At 38.0% G+C, this 14,900-nt stretch overlaps 2 protein-coding genes and 1 long non-coding RNA gene across 4 annotated transcripts in view; 1 reads left to right on the top strand and 2 right to left on the bottom strand.

Moving 5' to 3' along the window:
- Positions 1-278: 278 nt before the first annotated feature.
- Positions 279-2,458, bottom strand: dnajc19 (DnaJ heat shock protein family (Hsp40) member C19). Its single transcript, XM_005805219.3, has 6 exons — positions 2,319-2,458; positions 1,932-1,983; positions 943-1,016; positions 764-843; positions 558-628; positions 279-478 (listed from the first exon to the last, which is right to left on the bottom strand). Exons 1-6 carry the CDS (start codon positions 2,319-2,321, stop codon positions 402-404), a joined length of 357 nt encoding a protein of 118 aa, XP_005805276.1. The 5' UTR covers positions 2,322-2,458; the 3' UTR covers positions 279-401.
- Positions 2,459-4,348: 1,890 nt separating this feature from the next.
- The window catches only part of sox2 (SRY-box 2), a 127,076-nt gene continuing 116,524 nt past the window's right edge, over positions 4,349-14,900 (top strand). The window contains exons 1-3 of one of the 2 annotated variants that reach the window (XM_023339751.1): positions 4,349-4,450; positions 14,468-14,651; positions 14,733-14,820. The gene's annotated coding sequence lies outside the window, so the exon portion shown is untranslated. The remainder of the gene's footprint in view (positions 4,451-14,467; positions 14,652-14,732; positions 14,821-14,900) is intronic. The other variant, XM_023339750.1, reaches the window with a different exon arrangement.
- LOC111609720 lies at positions 10,019-14,486 on the bottom strand. The gene is made up of 3 exons (XR_002753288.1): positions 14,399-14,486; positions 11,512-11,655; positions 10,019-10,571 (listed from the first exon to the last, which is right to left on the bottom strand). It is a non-coding gene; the product is annotated as an uncharacterized LOC111609720 (long non-coding RNA).

Consider the following 14,900-nt stretch of genomic DNA (forward strand, 5'->3'; position numbering starts at 1 on the left):
GGTTGTGAAAAAGTATTTTCCCAAATAATTAAAATTTTATATTAAAAAGTGAATACAAAATGCAGTTCTCTAATTCATTTATCAACCAAAAAAAAGCATTATGTTTTGTGACAGTTTGTGAAAACATGTTGTATAAATAAACTTTTGCTTGCTTAACTTAGAGACAAAAACTAATTCAATATACATCCAAAAATATCAGAATACTAATATTTGTGGATATCCAGCAATATTTCACTTTTGTCAAATGGAAAATAGACACTTTCCTAAACACACAGTTCTTGTTTGGTGATTTTATTTTATTTGGGAAGAATTAGAAAAAAAAATCAAGTGCTTCCTTAACTCAGTCCATGAAATGGAGCATATAAAAGCAGCGTGAAATAAATTTTATTTCGTCCTGATCTTCAGCTCTGTTTCCTAGCTTGGCCATCCATCAGGTCCTTTGCTTCATTTATTTTTGCAGCGATGTACGGAGAACCACCTGTGACAAAAAACACACATTCAGTTTTACTGGCGGTAAAAGTTCAGGTTTTAGTGAAGGACTCGGGTGCAGAACGTACCTCTGTCTGGATGGTTCAGGACCATCAGCTTTCTATGGGCTTCTCGGATCTTATTCTTGTTGGCTGTGGGACTGAAAAAGAGAAATATTGCACAAGAAATGATCATTCTCACAATCAGAAAAAGGAGGTTAAAAAGATAACGGCTGGATGAGAACACAGTGCAAGTAACTGGCATAACGGAGATGCACTATGCAAATTTCACATACCTGACACCTAAAATAAGAGCAGCTTCTCTCTTTGTCATCTTTGGTTCAAACCCGCCTCTGTAGTATCCTCCGCCAAAGGCCTGGAGCAGCAGAAAACAAAACGCTGACTGATAAAAGGCTGCCACTGTTAGCTTCACAAAATGATAAATAAAAACTTTTTGTTTTATCTTTTTAATTACCGTGTTGGGAAAACTCTGGAGGGCCTGTTTCACCTGCGGCTCCATTTGTTTCATGGCCTGCATGGCGTAGCGACCTGCCGGGAAAACATGCAGTTCTTACTGCTGACCAGAGGGGGCAGAGTTCCCAAAAATTATACTCAGCGTAGAAATACTTTAACATGTTTTTACTCAACTAAAAGTAAAATGTAGCCGTCCAAGAAATCACTCAAGAGTAAAAAAGTATTTGGCAAAAGGTATTGAGTAACTGATCAAATTATCAATCATTTAATATTTAAAAATGACGTCATCAAACGGACTAAAATATAAAGTTAAGTAGAAATTTTGGTATTTTAAGGACCGAAATGACAATAATTTATATAAGTAACAAAAAATAAAATTAGGCAAAAGAAAATTTTTGGGTGTTAGGTTTATAGCCGTGTTTTTTGGTGTTCATGGCAAATCTGCACCCAAGAAAAAATAGGTCATATCTACTCAAAATATCAAAGAATTTATAACCATAAATTTGCTGTTTCATTCTTAAGATTTCTGGCTTTCTATGTTGAAAAAGTATAACTTTACTGTGTCTGAAAATTGAGTTTTTTATGCACATTCCAGACAATATCTTTGTTTTAATATAAGTTTATGCCTTTAATCATGAAATATTTTTGAGATCAGCAAATATCCGCAGTTTTCTTGTGAATGTGTGAAATGAGTTTTGAACTTTGAGTTTTTTAGCAGAACTTTACTGATCAATGGTCTTTTTTTTATTTTATTTTATCTACAGTGATCCTGATACTCCGCATTATGCACTTTATTACAGAAAATAGAGAACATTTTTCTACATTTTATAGATAGTCTCTTCTCCGGTTCTTTAGAGACTTTAACTTGTGATTTATGATGATTAATTGAACAGATTCTTTTGAAGGAAGTTCACTTTTTACTGAAGCAGTCCAAAACAGATTAAATGTGAGACATAAAGCTGTTTAGAGTTGCAGGGCTCCATGTTTTACCTGCAAACCCAGCAGCTGCCAGAGCCAGTCCCACTGCCACCATGGAGCTGGCCTGCAGGGACACAAGAAGAAGAAATCAGAGGAAAATCGTGAGTCTTCCTCTCATCAGCTGCTCCACACGTAAACAAAGACCAGCGAAGCCAGCGCGGTCTCTTTCTGCTTTATTCAGAAAATTGCAACCATTTGCCTCAGTAAAATCGCTAAATTAGCTGATTAAAGCAGCAAATAACTTACTAGCTGCGTTTGATAATATGCTGTTAGGTCACAAAGAGGGAAGCTAATGTTAGCTTAGCTATTGAATTCAACGCTTTCTGGTCATTTTCAGAACCCGGAACACATTTTATACATGAATGTCAAACCCAATGATAAGTATCGGGCCGGACCTACCATATCTCAGTGTTATGTCCCGTTTATTTCGCAGATTAGGATCATAACTTTTGACCTCTCAAGTTCTCGTAGCTAACCGCAGGCGTCCATGTGTTTATGCCGCAAACGGTTGGGAAGTGTCGTAAAATGTAATTCCCCTCCGACAGCTGAGGCAGTTGAAGACATCTGCTTGTTTCTGTGGTTTCCGCTCACCTCACAGTGTACATTTAGATTAAATGAGAAATGAACAGAGGTGGGTAGAGTACGCAAAAATTTTACTCAAGTAAGAGTAAGAAGTAACAGTACAATAAATGAATCTAGTCAAAGTAAAAAAAAAAAGTATTTCATACAAAAGCTTCTCAAGTTCTGAGTAAATGATCAGATCATTTCATTTAATACTTAAAAATGATGTCACCAGACAGACAGAAATGTAGAGCTGTGTACAAATTATGGTATTTTTAATACTAAGATGAAAACAGATTTTTCTATAATCTAATTTCATAACATGACTAACAAATCCAGGCAGGAGAAACTCTGTTCCTTTTTTTTCAAGCAAAACAAAATAAAACATGAAAATAATACCTACAGTAAACAATGCACATACACTGTACGCTAGATCAGGGTTAAGGTTTCCAGTGCGAATGGTACAAAAGACAAACAGGCTCACTAATTCTCAGGATTTTGACTTTAGTCTTCTGAGATTAAAAGTCAGAATTCTGAGATTAAAATCAAAATTACCTTTTTTTCAGCGACTGCTAAAAGGATTAGGGCCACCTTCTTCAAACAGGAAAGAAATAATCATTTTAGCTTTCTTTTTCTCAGAACTTAGACTTGAATTTCAGAATTCAGATTTTTTTCCCTCAGAATCAGAATTGTTTAAATTGTTTATTCGCCATCAGGAAAATTTAGTCCTAAAACTCAAATCTACCAAATAAATTCGGGGCATGCTTCAAGTGTGGATAACGTGCAGGTTTACAGATCCTATCACAAGGAAGAAACAGTTTGAATTACTTTTAATTGACCTACCTAAAAATGGCTGGTAATTTATTTAAATTTTGACATAGACACAAAATTCCCTGAAAAAAGTCAGAATTCTCAGATTAAAGTAAAAATTCTGAGATTAAAGTCAGAATTTTGAGATTGAAGTTTGAAATCTGACTTTAGTCTCAGAAATTTCTAAGAAAGAAGTCACAATCCTGAGATTAAATGTAGAAGTCTGGGATTAAAGTCAGGCTTTGGCGCTCATGCCTCCCCCACAACATGCTGCCCTGGGCGGTTGTCCATGCCGCCCGTATCATTGCCAGGAGCTGCACCTTAACTCTGCTGTTGCATTGTTTTACCCAGAATCCCCTGCGCAGACTGTCTAACCCGGAACATGCGGCTGACACAATGGGACAGTGAAGGGCCTAATTATTGCCCCTATCATTTGCATAATTACAATGTATTTTTCCAGGCAGAGGCACTATAGAAATTGTAAATTGCAGTGGACTCGCCGCTCTGCTCTCCTCAGTGGAAGTCAGACCTAAATGCGCTGCCAGCCAATCAGCCAGTGGGATTTAAAAAGCCAACTGTGAGGAGAAATAAGAGTTTTGCCCCTCGAATCATATGGAATTACAGTGCTGGTTGCATATGATGGCGGGGGGAGCCAGTGGCAAGCACAAAAGCCCGCAGGAAGCAGCTATTTCTGCGTGTTTTATTAACCCAACCAAGCAATTTAATTCTTTTGTTCGGAGGAGTTCTACTTCATTGATTAACAAAAGCGGGGATATAATTTTTTCAGCCCCTTTTGAAAAGCCTGAAATGTCAAGCCTTTTAAAGGAGATTATTCTGCCTGTGCGCGATGAATGGAGCCCAGAGTAACCTTTTGTCTACAATTAAATATTCCAGCATAAATATAAAAGAAAATCAGAGATGGGGAAGATTGAGTCAGGAGAGATTGGAGAGGTAGATCCTGTGGCCGATAGCAGCAGCAGCAGCAGCAGCAGCAGCAGCAGCAGCAGCAGCAGCAGCAGCAGCCCGGCTCTAATTAGATATGCCAGGCGGGCTGCGACAGTCACTCCGCGCCGTACGGCGAGAGAGGAGGACAGGAATATCTGCTCATCTGGCCGGTCGGCCGGCCGGCCGGCGGGAGCCTTCCTCTGGGCACACACCAGGTATTTCTGGACACTTTTTCTTTTGTCTTCCCCGCCGGTTGTTTGATTTTTGTTTTGTTATTTATTTTTATCTCCGCCGGACGCGACAGAGAGGAAGAGTTTGAAAGGCAATGCCTTCTGGGAACTGCATAAGCAGCCAGAGCTGAATGGAGGAGGAAAAGTTTGTGATCCTCAGCACTGATTAGGAATGACAATGGGATACTTTAGGGACAGACAGGGATTTCTTTCTTCTTATTTTTATTATTATTATTATTATGAACTCAGGAGGCAGGCTGCAGGAGATGAGGAGGGAGGGATGAAGTTTTAGTTTTTGTGTTTTGGAGTCAAAGTTGGACTTTTGCATTTTCTTGCAAAAGTCCAACTAATTAAAATTAGACCGCAGATATAATGTGAAAAGTGCAAAGTCATGTTTTGACCTCCTGTCAGGGGATTATTTCCCCGACCAATCATTTCCCAGAGTGACCCATTATGGAGGCGTGGTGCTGCTCTGGCTCTTTGACGTGACGTGTTCATTCCCACTGTATGAATGTGGTTCATGTGTCTCTGATTTTTATCAGGACTTTGTTCTCCTCTAGTACGGTTGTGCCTTAGTTTGTTTCTCCTGTTTAAAGAGTTAACTCACCATAAGAAACTTTCATCAGCAGTAAATGTTGCCATTTAAGCAGATTTGTTTTTAAGGAAACAGATCAAAGGTGTTTTTAATTTGCATTTTAATTCACAAATCACATAAAATGCTGATAATATGTAAAGTTTAAGTCAAAATTTTACAATTAAAAATATTTTTGTTTTAAAAAAGGTGTTTGTTTTTTTTATCAGCCATCATCCATCGAGAAACTTTCATCAGCGATAAATGTCGTACATTAAGAGTCTAAAGTGTGTTTTAATTCTCATTTTAATTCTCAAATCACATGAAATGCCGATAAAGTGCTACGTTTAAGTAAAAATTCAGAATTAACCTTTTAAACTTATATTACGTAGTTTTCAAATTGACCAAAATCTCAAAACACAAAGAAAGAAATATATATTTACTTCATTAATACATCATCTTTGTAGTTATAACGTGTGTTTAAAATTTCTCTTTGTGTTTTACAAACTCAGGACAACAGATGTCAGTTTCTGTGAACAGATTATATTTGAATAAATTCAAAACTAAGACATGACGTCATTCAATCATCCAAAAATTTTATTCAGTCATTTCTGTTTTCATAATGTCTGTGTTTACATGTCATAAGCAAAAAGTTTTAATTATCTATTTATTAAATGCATTAAAACCAAAAACTCTCACCATATTTGGTTAAGATTTACTTTTTCAGTGCATAAAATCACATGAAGTAAATGCAGACAGAAATAGAAAGACAGAATCTTTGAATTCCTTAATTTTCTGCTGCATTCAAAAAGATAAAATAATCCATAAAACTGTCTGCTCCGTTTTATATTTTTCCAAAAATTGGTCAGAATCAGTTTTGGTAATTGGTACGAGTCCAGACATCGTGTCCTGTCAGCTAAATGCTCAGAGTTTGGACTCACAGCAGATCATTTTAATTAACCAGATGAGAAAACATCTGTGTATTTTGAGCCGTGATGATGCCGTTTAACTATAATTGCTTTCATCTGATACATTTCTGAAGCAGTTTGGAGAAACAATCAGGTCAGAAAGAGAAAAGTTAGAGTGATGAGATCCTGCTGGATTGTTGGCAGCCGCCCGTTGATATTTAAGATCATTTGTGGTTAAATCAGTTCAGTTACCAGATAAAGTCACTGCAAGCCAAACTGTGTTAGAATAAACTTCATGGAGGTTTAACAGGCAACAGTGTTTTCTGATTTGCTTGAGTTTTCCTTCCTGTGTCCAAAATGATTCATAAGACTCATAAACAGTTGTAAGTTAAATTTAATTAACTTTCCTCGTTTTGTTCTTTTCGATTTTGCTTTACTTTGCTGTTAACTCTTGAATTAAAATCACTGGAATGGCAGCAACTTTTTACCGTCTTATTTGCTCTCTCTAAAGAAGTCCAGATTAAAAAGCATTTTTCAAAAGTTGACCATCTCAAACTTTTTAATGGCAGTCTGGTCTGAACGGCCCGATTCCGATCTTTTCACCTCCCAAAAACCCGATCTGTGCCACTTGTGGTACAAAACCGGATACATGTCCGATTGTTTTCAAAGCATCTGCAGCTTATTTATCCAGCTTTTACGTCATTGGTGTGAGACATGGGTCATAATTCTGCACCAGAAAAAAACAGATGCTGTAAATCAGAATGTAAACAATGGCTGAAAACTGTAGTTATGAACGTATGAAAGAAGTCTGCACCAGTGAAACGCATCCCGTCACAATCACACCACATCCAGGCTGCAGACTGCAGTCAATGTGACACTAAAGCAGCAGAGAGTCTGGTACAAAATCAACATTTTGTACCAGAATTCTGATTGAATTTCTCAGAATTTTGACTTTTTTTCTCAGAATTTTGACCATAATCTCTGGATTTTGACTTTAATCCCAGAATTTGATTGAATTTCTCAGAATTTTGACTTTTTTTCCTCAAATTCTGACTATAATCTCAAAATGTAGATTTTAATCTCAGAATTCTGACTGTAGTCTGAGCATTTTGACATTTTTCTGAAAAGAAAACATCAGAATTCAGTTTTTTCAGTGGTTGTGGTGAGGAAGAGAGAAATACCGTTGTTATAAACTTTGACATTATATTTTGCTACACGTAATTAAGAAACAAACTAGTGACAAATCTAACAACTCTAGTTTTTAATATATCATTTTATTGGCATTATTTTAAAAAAACATATTCGTACAGAAATTCACTGTAACTGCATGGCAGGTATTCCTACATCCACCAAACACCTTTCAGTTTTTCTCTAATAGCTGTCAGCATACCTCGGCCCTGAGGGGCGATAGAACATGAGAATTACCCCGGGGCGGGGCATGTTCTGCCACCTCTCCAGCACATATACATAAATCTGCCATTGCTCCGTCCCAGCAGCCTCCCGCCGGCCTGATTGGAGGCGACAGCGGTAATGACTGCAGGTCAGGAGGTCGCAGCTCTGTTATGATAAGTAAACTCTGAGGTCACGCGCTTAAACGGCAGGCGGCTCTGACGGCTGATGATACCTGATAAGAGAGGATGAATAATGTTTTGTTATTTTAACAGCTTGAATGAAAAAATTATTCAAAAATAGAATATGGTTTCTGGAGCGTTTGCCTGATGTTGAACTCTAGATGACCCTTAAAGTCAGGCGACTTTAAGGAAATAACAGTTATTTTTTGTTTGTTTGTTTAGTTAATTTAAAGGTACAGCAGGAATTATAATAAATCTTCAGAATTCCCACCTGTCTTCTTTTACTGCTAATTTAAGCTTAAAGCTGCATTATGTAACTTTTATAAAATATGTTTTTTACATATTTGTTCAAACTGTCACCATGTTGCGATAGTCTGTTAGAATTGGTTTGATTTGAGACCAAACATTTGTTACATTTTCAGCTCTTTCTCACTTCTCTGTGTCAAACCAACTGAACCCTTTAAAAACCCAGTGCCCCTCCTCGCCTGTGGGGGCGCTGCACCGAGGAATACTGAAGGACCCGACAAAGAAAACCTGTGAAGCCACCGAGCGCAACTTCTTTCTTCACAAAATGTAAACAAAAATGGATTTTAGTGAGTGCAGGATTTCTCTTTTGTCTTTGGTAAAAAATTACGAGACCTTTCTCATGCTAGCAATAGACTAGCATGTTTGTTTTGGTTGTATTTACCCAGAATGCCCTGTGCCATAGTCCACTTCCTGCTTTTAGAGTGGTCTTCAGTCTGCTTAAATGGTATTCAAATATGCATTCAGAACACTAAAGAGTTCACTTCAACCGAACCGAGACTTGGATTTGAAGGTGAGCCAGAATTTGGCCTTTTTGGTCTGAATCAGAGTTCGATTCACACTTCCACAAATGAACCGGACTTTTTACGCGAATGAACTGGAGTTCAGTTAAAGCGGACTAAACAGGACCGGTGTGAATGCATCTTAAGACATCCTTTAAACGCTAAAATCTCAAGCTACTCTATTGTTGTTTACATTTTGTGTTCAGAGGTTTTTGTGTTGATTCCTTCTGTAGGGCAGCGCCCCCCACAGGCGAGCAGAGAAACTGGTTTTCAATTTGTTCGGGTAGTTTAACTCCGTGCTGTGTGAAAGAGAACAGCAGCAGCTGAAAATGTAACAAATGTTGCAGTTTTGGTCCCAATTGAACTGAGTCTACCGAACTATCAGATGTGAAAACATTTTTACACTTGGAGCCAAAACTGGCAAACTGAGTCTACTGACGAGCCTCAAAATTCATTACCGTATTTTCCGGACTATAGAGCGCACATCACTATAAGCCGCATCTACAAAGTTTTTTTTTTTTAAACTGGAAACGTACATCCTGGCTGCTCTTGGTTTTTCACTTAATAAATCTGCTGGATTTATCAAGGACGCAGCCCTCCGTCTCCAACGCCGAACCATGGATTCGTTCACGCCGAGTTTACGTGCAGCGGCTCTATTTCCCGTCTGTACTGCCAGATCGAGAGCTCTCGACTTAAAAGCTGCATCGTATGAACTTCTTCGTGTGTTTTTCATGATGAGGGGGTTTGAAAACATTTCGCCGCCGTGCCTGCTGCTAGCATGTGCTTGTTCTAAAGGAAAATTAGCGCCTTCTTCTTTGAGTTCCAATTTTGACTTCCAATGATTCACTTCCTGCTAAAGAGCCCCCTGGTGGTTGAAGAAAAATCCACAGAAAAGCCGCACCGAAAAATGTTAAAAAATGCAAATATTAGTTTGTATTTATTTTATTGTTTTGTTTTTAGTTTTACAACAGTTAACATTGTTTATGTTAAATCTGTATATCATTAAAGATCCAAAACATAATAAGGGATTTGGAGTGTTACCTTTTTGAAAGAAAACAGATTATTTCCAACTTTTGGGGTCATTAATTGTTTTCTGTTTTGTTGGCCAAATTTTTTACCATTCTTAACTTGTGTTCAGGATCCAGGCAAACATATTTCAAGGGCCACAAATGGCCTTTGGGCCACATTTTGGACAACACTTACCTAATAGTGTCTTAAGCAGAGAATATGGTGTAAAGTTGGTTTCATGTTTTCTACTTTCTGGTTTTATGTTGGTCGTTTCTCCAAATCAAATGACTTTGTACAAGCAGACGATCACAGTGAATTACTGACATCTGAGCATCAACATTAATACTAAATAGATGTCTTAGTAAAATGACGAATCGCAATAATGATGAGGATTAATGAGGATGTCCATCAACTCTATGTTTGTGCAGCAAAACCTTTCGCTTGTGCTGCTACAATTTTAAAAAGGCTTTCAGAGGTCAACCAGCCCCCACATTAACGAAATCCAGCAAAAATAACTTTCTATCGAAACCAATAAAATTTAAATTTAAATTGATTCATATCAACTTTCAGAGTTGATATGAATTTTGTTGGATTTCATAAAAGTGTGGGAAGGGAGCAGCTGGTTGACCTTTCATGACCTCTGGTTGTTAATATCTTTAAAATGATAGCGAATATTTTTGTGGCACAAACAAAAATGTTTTTACACCAATCTTGTTTTATTTGAAGAAGATGGAGGAGCAACTTCACTCAGGTTCAGTTCATTTCAGTCAGTGGCCTGCATGGAGCATATTTGTTTTTTAAAAAATGTATTACTTTGTTTCAAGCAACCAATCCTCTTAAAAATATTAACTTCAACGTGACAAAACTGAAGAAATGAGATGGTGAATTCTTTGCAAAGCACCATAAATAAATATTAAAAAATTCTGGAAAATGAAGATGAGCATGTTAAGTTTCACAACAACGAAGAAACACAAGCACTGGGTTTTCCACATGCTGAGATTTCCAGGCGCTGGTCACACAGCGGTGAGCGGACGGGAATCTACAGACACACAGAGCACATTTACAAATCTGGCATAATGCTGATTTTTACTTTTCCCAAAGAAGAGTGCCATGCTGGCAGAAAGGAAACAAGAATTATTCAATCAGCTCTCCCTCCACATCCAGATTCGACTGCAGCCACGTAAAGCTGACCACCTAATCCTTTTATCAAACCCTCCGATGGCGCACTCGCACTGGAAATGCCTGGAGAGAGAAATAATATTAAGGTCATTTCTATCTCTGGTTTATTTTATCCTTCAAAAATAACCCATGCTTTCCATTTTTTATCTTGAGACAATAATTACTTCAGGTTTGGGGGAATCGGCTGCTTATTATGAATGTTCGCTGCACACAGAGGGGAATCTCTGCCCTCATCAGTAATAACAAAATCAAAATTTTTCTCATTAAACAAGACATATATATATATATATATTTTTTTCTTGGAGTTTTATTTTATTTACTACTTTAGTTTATTTTAAAAATGGACAGTTAGAATCAATTTATCCAAGGTTTGTAAAGATGCAAAATAAATTTCTAATAGTTTCATGGACAGACTTCTTTAAAATCATAAGTTTGTAAGTTAGGCTAATGGAGGGTTCTTGAAGGTCAAATATATCATTTGTTTTCAAAACCAAACAAAAATTTTATTTTATTATTTTAATAAATAGAACATTTTTTAGCAATAAGAACATGATTTGGGCGATTCTTTATTTTAAAATTGTTGCTATATTTAGCAAAATGTATTAAATGATTTAAAAGCAGATTGCCTCAAAGTCTTTTTGAGTAAAAATCTGTGGATATATGTTGTCCTGTTATGAATGATCCTTGTATGTTTTGATTTTCTTTTGTATTTTTAGCTTTTCCTTGTGTTGTATTTATTTTCAAAAGAACTTGCCATATTAGTTCATTATCATTACCTATAGGGTGTTGCCATACCTGTTCACTCCTTTATGTTTATAGTTTCTTAGTTTGTGTTATTTTTCTATATATTTGTGTTTTATTTTCTCTTAGATTATTCCAGATTAAAAAATAGAATTTAATAGATGTGAGGTAGTGTTGCTACACTCATATACAGTAGGTGGCGGTGTGCATCCTAAAGTTGTTTGCGATCCGGCACAACAGAAAAGAAGAAGACAAAGTCTACCTGTCTCTCTTCTCTCCCAGGTGCTCCGTGTTTGTAATCAACAGCCGCCATCTTGTCAGAAAGACTCGTTAGTATGTTGCGTTTCATTTACCTGGGAGGTGGAAACCCGGAGCTGGATTTGACGTCAGCACCGAGGTAACAGCCCTGTAGTTAAGAAGACAGAATTTCAAAATGGCGGCACCCATAAACCTTGTTTGCGATACCGTTAACAAGCATAATTTTAAGCTTTACTTTCCATAATAGAACACCACTTTTTATTTGTTCAGTTTAGACGTTGATTTTTAGACTCACTCTCACTTGTTTGTGTTGTAAAATAAACATGTTTCCACCAAATCTTATCTTGCAGCGGCCATATTGAAAAAATGTCCCAAACTTCAGATGTCGGACATTTCTTACTAGGAATATAAAGCAATTTTATGCACGGTAAGATCAGCTCTGGGTGCTTTAAATCCCTGTAATCCTAACGTATCCATGCTGATCGATGGCATCAGAATACAGTTTTCCCTAAAACTAGATTTTAAAACCCCCCCTAAAAAAACAGAAATTGTATTTAGCAGAGGACAAATGAAATACGATCATTTCTACATATTTTGGTCACAATTAGCGGAAAAATGATCATGTAGCCATGAGGGCAAGTGGTAAACTGTGAGATGTGTATAATTGTATTAGCCTAATTATAAATAATTTAGTTGGAATATGTTCTTGCTTTCTTTCCTCAGGTGACGTGCAGTACTGCAGCTTGGTGTAGCGTTCCCATGTCTTCTCCCAGTACTAACTAGAAACAACCAATAAGAACCAGAAGGCCTGTCTTCAGTCACAAGCATCTCCCTATCAGCAGATGTGTTTGATTGCTAAGCTAGTTAGCATAGCCATCAGTGAGGGCTGATAAATGGTTTTCCATGTTATTTCTCCACCATTAGCACAGTTAGCAGCATACAGTTGATTGGCAGCGCTAAGCCCCACCCCCTGGCTCTGATTGGTCGTTTTTGGTGCATTTCTTCAGAGAAGAGGTGGAGGAGATCAATCTATTCACAGATTATCTGTCTCATAACAAACACATGGTGACAATTTCAACAAATATGTAAAAAACATATTTTAAATAAAAAAGATTCATACTGCAGCTTTTTAGTGACACTTAAAGAAGAAAATAGTTTTCTTTCCACCCAGCCTGAGTTATGGCTGACATTTTTACCTCGCTGATGCATCGGCCCGACCTCTGACCTCGACATGATGTAGCACCAGAATTTAACTGACCCTTTCCCATTAGACTTTTAGCCGCTGTGACCCTGCAAGGACCCAAACTATTTCTCCATTTCTGCGCTCTGTCAGGTGGGATGATGTGATAATGGGATAACAAGTCATAGTTCGCTTTGCTCTGGGTGCTTGTGTGTGTGAGTGTGAGTGAGTGTGTGGGTACATTTTCCTCTAGCAGCCTGTAATCCTCCAGAGGAAAATAAGTGCTGCATGGAGAGTACCAGCCTGTAAACTCTGTCTTGTAGCAGACGGTCTGATTTGAAGAGTGTGTGTGTGTGTGTGTGTGTGTCAGTTGGGTAGTAACTAGCTACATTTACTTGAGTAACTTTTTTGAAAAAAAACCCAACAACTTTTAGGAGTATTTTTACTACTTTGTACTTTCAGTAATTTTATTATGAAGTATCTCTTCTCTTACTTGAGTAAAATTTCTGAATTTTCTACTGACTGAATGAAACACAAACATGTTTTAACCAAAAAATTCACCAGACAGACACACACCTGCAGTTGTTGTTAAAGCTGTATCAGTTTTTTATTGAGAGAAACTGATTTGGAAAAAAATTGTTCTGCCTGATTTTGTTGTTTTTTGTTATTTATATGAATTATTGTCATTTTGATTCTTAAAATACCAACATTTCCACCTAGTTTTACATTTTAGTTCATCTGATGATGTAATTTTTAAATATTAAATGATTGATTATTTGATCGGAGACTCAGGACTTTTTGCCAAGTCAACTTTTTGCCAAATACTTTTTTACTTAAGTAATTTCTTGGACGGCTAATTTGTATTTTTACTTGAGTAAAAATATGCTGAAGTAGTGATACTTTTACTTGAGTATAATTTTTACCCTCCTCTGGTGTGTGTGTGTTTATTGCTGCTAAATGTTGGACCCCAGTAGGAGCGGATCAGGTGAATATTAACACGGTTTCTCTAAGAATCAGAAACATTTTGCGGTTTGTTTCAATCAAGGTGATCAACGCTGTGAGGCATCGAGACAAGAACGGAGGAGAAAAAGGAAGCGGGCGCGTTTTCAGAGTTCTCCATGTCAGCCGTGTAAGAAAGCCGCCAAACCAATAATTTTGTCAAGTTCTTTTTTTAGCCGAGCGGCTGAAGCGTCTTTGGATTGCCACATGTATAAAGGCAGCCCATATAAAGCCATTCACAGTAGTGAATGAGCACGCCATCTGTGAAGCTTTCTTATTTCCTCTTCTCTTTTCTTCTCCTCCTTTTTCAAGCCTTGTAATCAAATTTGAGCAAAATGAAATGGCGGGAGGAAAGAAGGAGAGCAGTGGGGGGGAGGAGGGTTCAATGAAAGTACCTTTTGTTGGTCTGAAACGAGCAAGTAATTTACAAAATGCCCTCCCTTTGTGCAGGGGGCTAAAGGAAGAAAGAAATCAGTAGCTTTTAGAAGCTAGGCCTTGCGCTGCGACGGGCAAGATAATGAAAGCCGCCTTGTGTTTGTGGGCTAGAGAGCATCTCAAAGGCAGACCGGGCCCGGCTCAGGGTTAGCTCCACCGCTAGAAAAAAAAAAAAAAAAAACACAAAACAAAACCAAAGGAAGAAAAAAAGTGCTCCTCAGTATGTGTGTGAGTTTGTGTGTTTTTGTAAAGAGCAGCAAAACAAGCGTAGTCTTACCAGACAAGCTGAGGAGAGGAGAGGAGCAGAACATCTCCTGATTCCCTCTCACCTGTTGTCCCGCTGCAGACGGAAACCCCTCTGCTCCGGAGTCTGGAGCAGCCATGAAGCTGAGGAGGAAGAGGAGGAAGAGGCAGCGTTCATACGGAATCATTGTGCTGCAGGATTACAAACTACGGCAGCTTGGATCGGACCGGCTGCAGGGCGACGATCGTGGATTTGCTGACAGCGGGAGAGACGGCTCTGGCTAAAGGTCAGTAACCTTCATCTCTAATGCACATCAGACGTAACGTTGCCCGTTGTTTACCAGTAAAACCTGCCGGATCCTAAACAGGTGGAGAGAATGTAAAGTCTTTGTGTGGCCTGCAGATTAGTTCCTGATTTCCAGCGGTTGGAGTGAAACCAGACGTGTTCTGCTGTCGGTGAGTCCTGGTTATTTTCTCTTCTCTGCAGCAGATCAGCTGTTTCTGCCTCATCCTGCTGCAGTTTGTCCTGTCAAAAT

This window comes from Xiphophorus maculatus, chromosome 9 (assembly GCF_002775205.1).
Source record: "Xiphophorus maculatus strain JP 163 A chromosome 9, X_maculatus-5.0-male, whole genome shotgun sequence".
Lineage (NCBI taxonomy): Eukaryota > Metazoa > Chordata > Actinopteri > Cyprinodontiformes > Poeciliidae > Xiphophorus > Xiphophorus maculatus.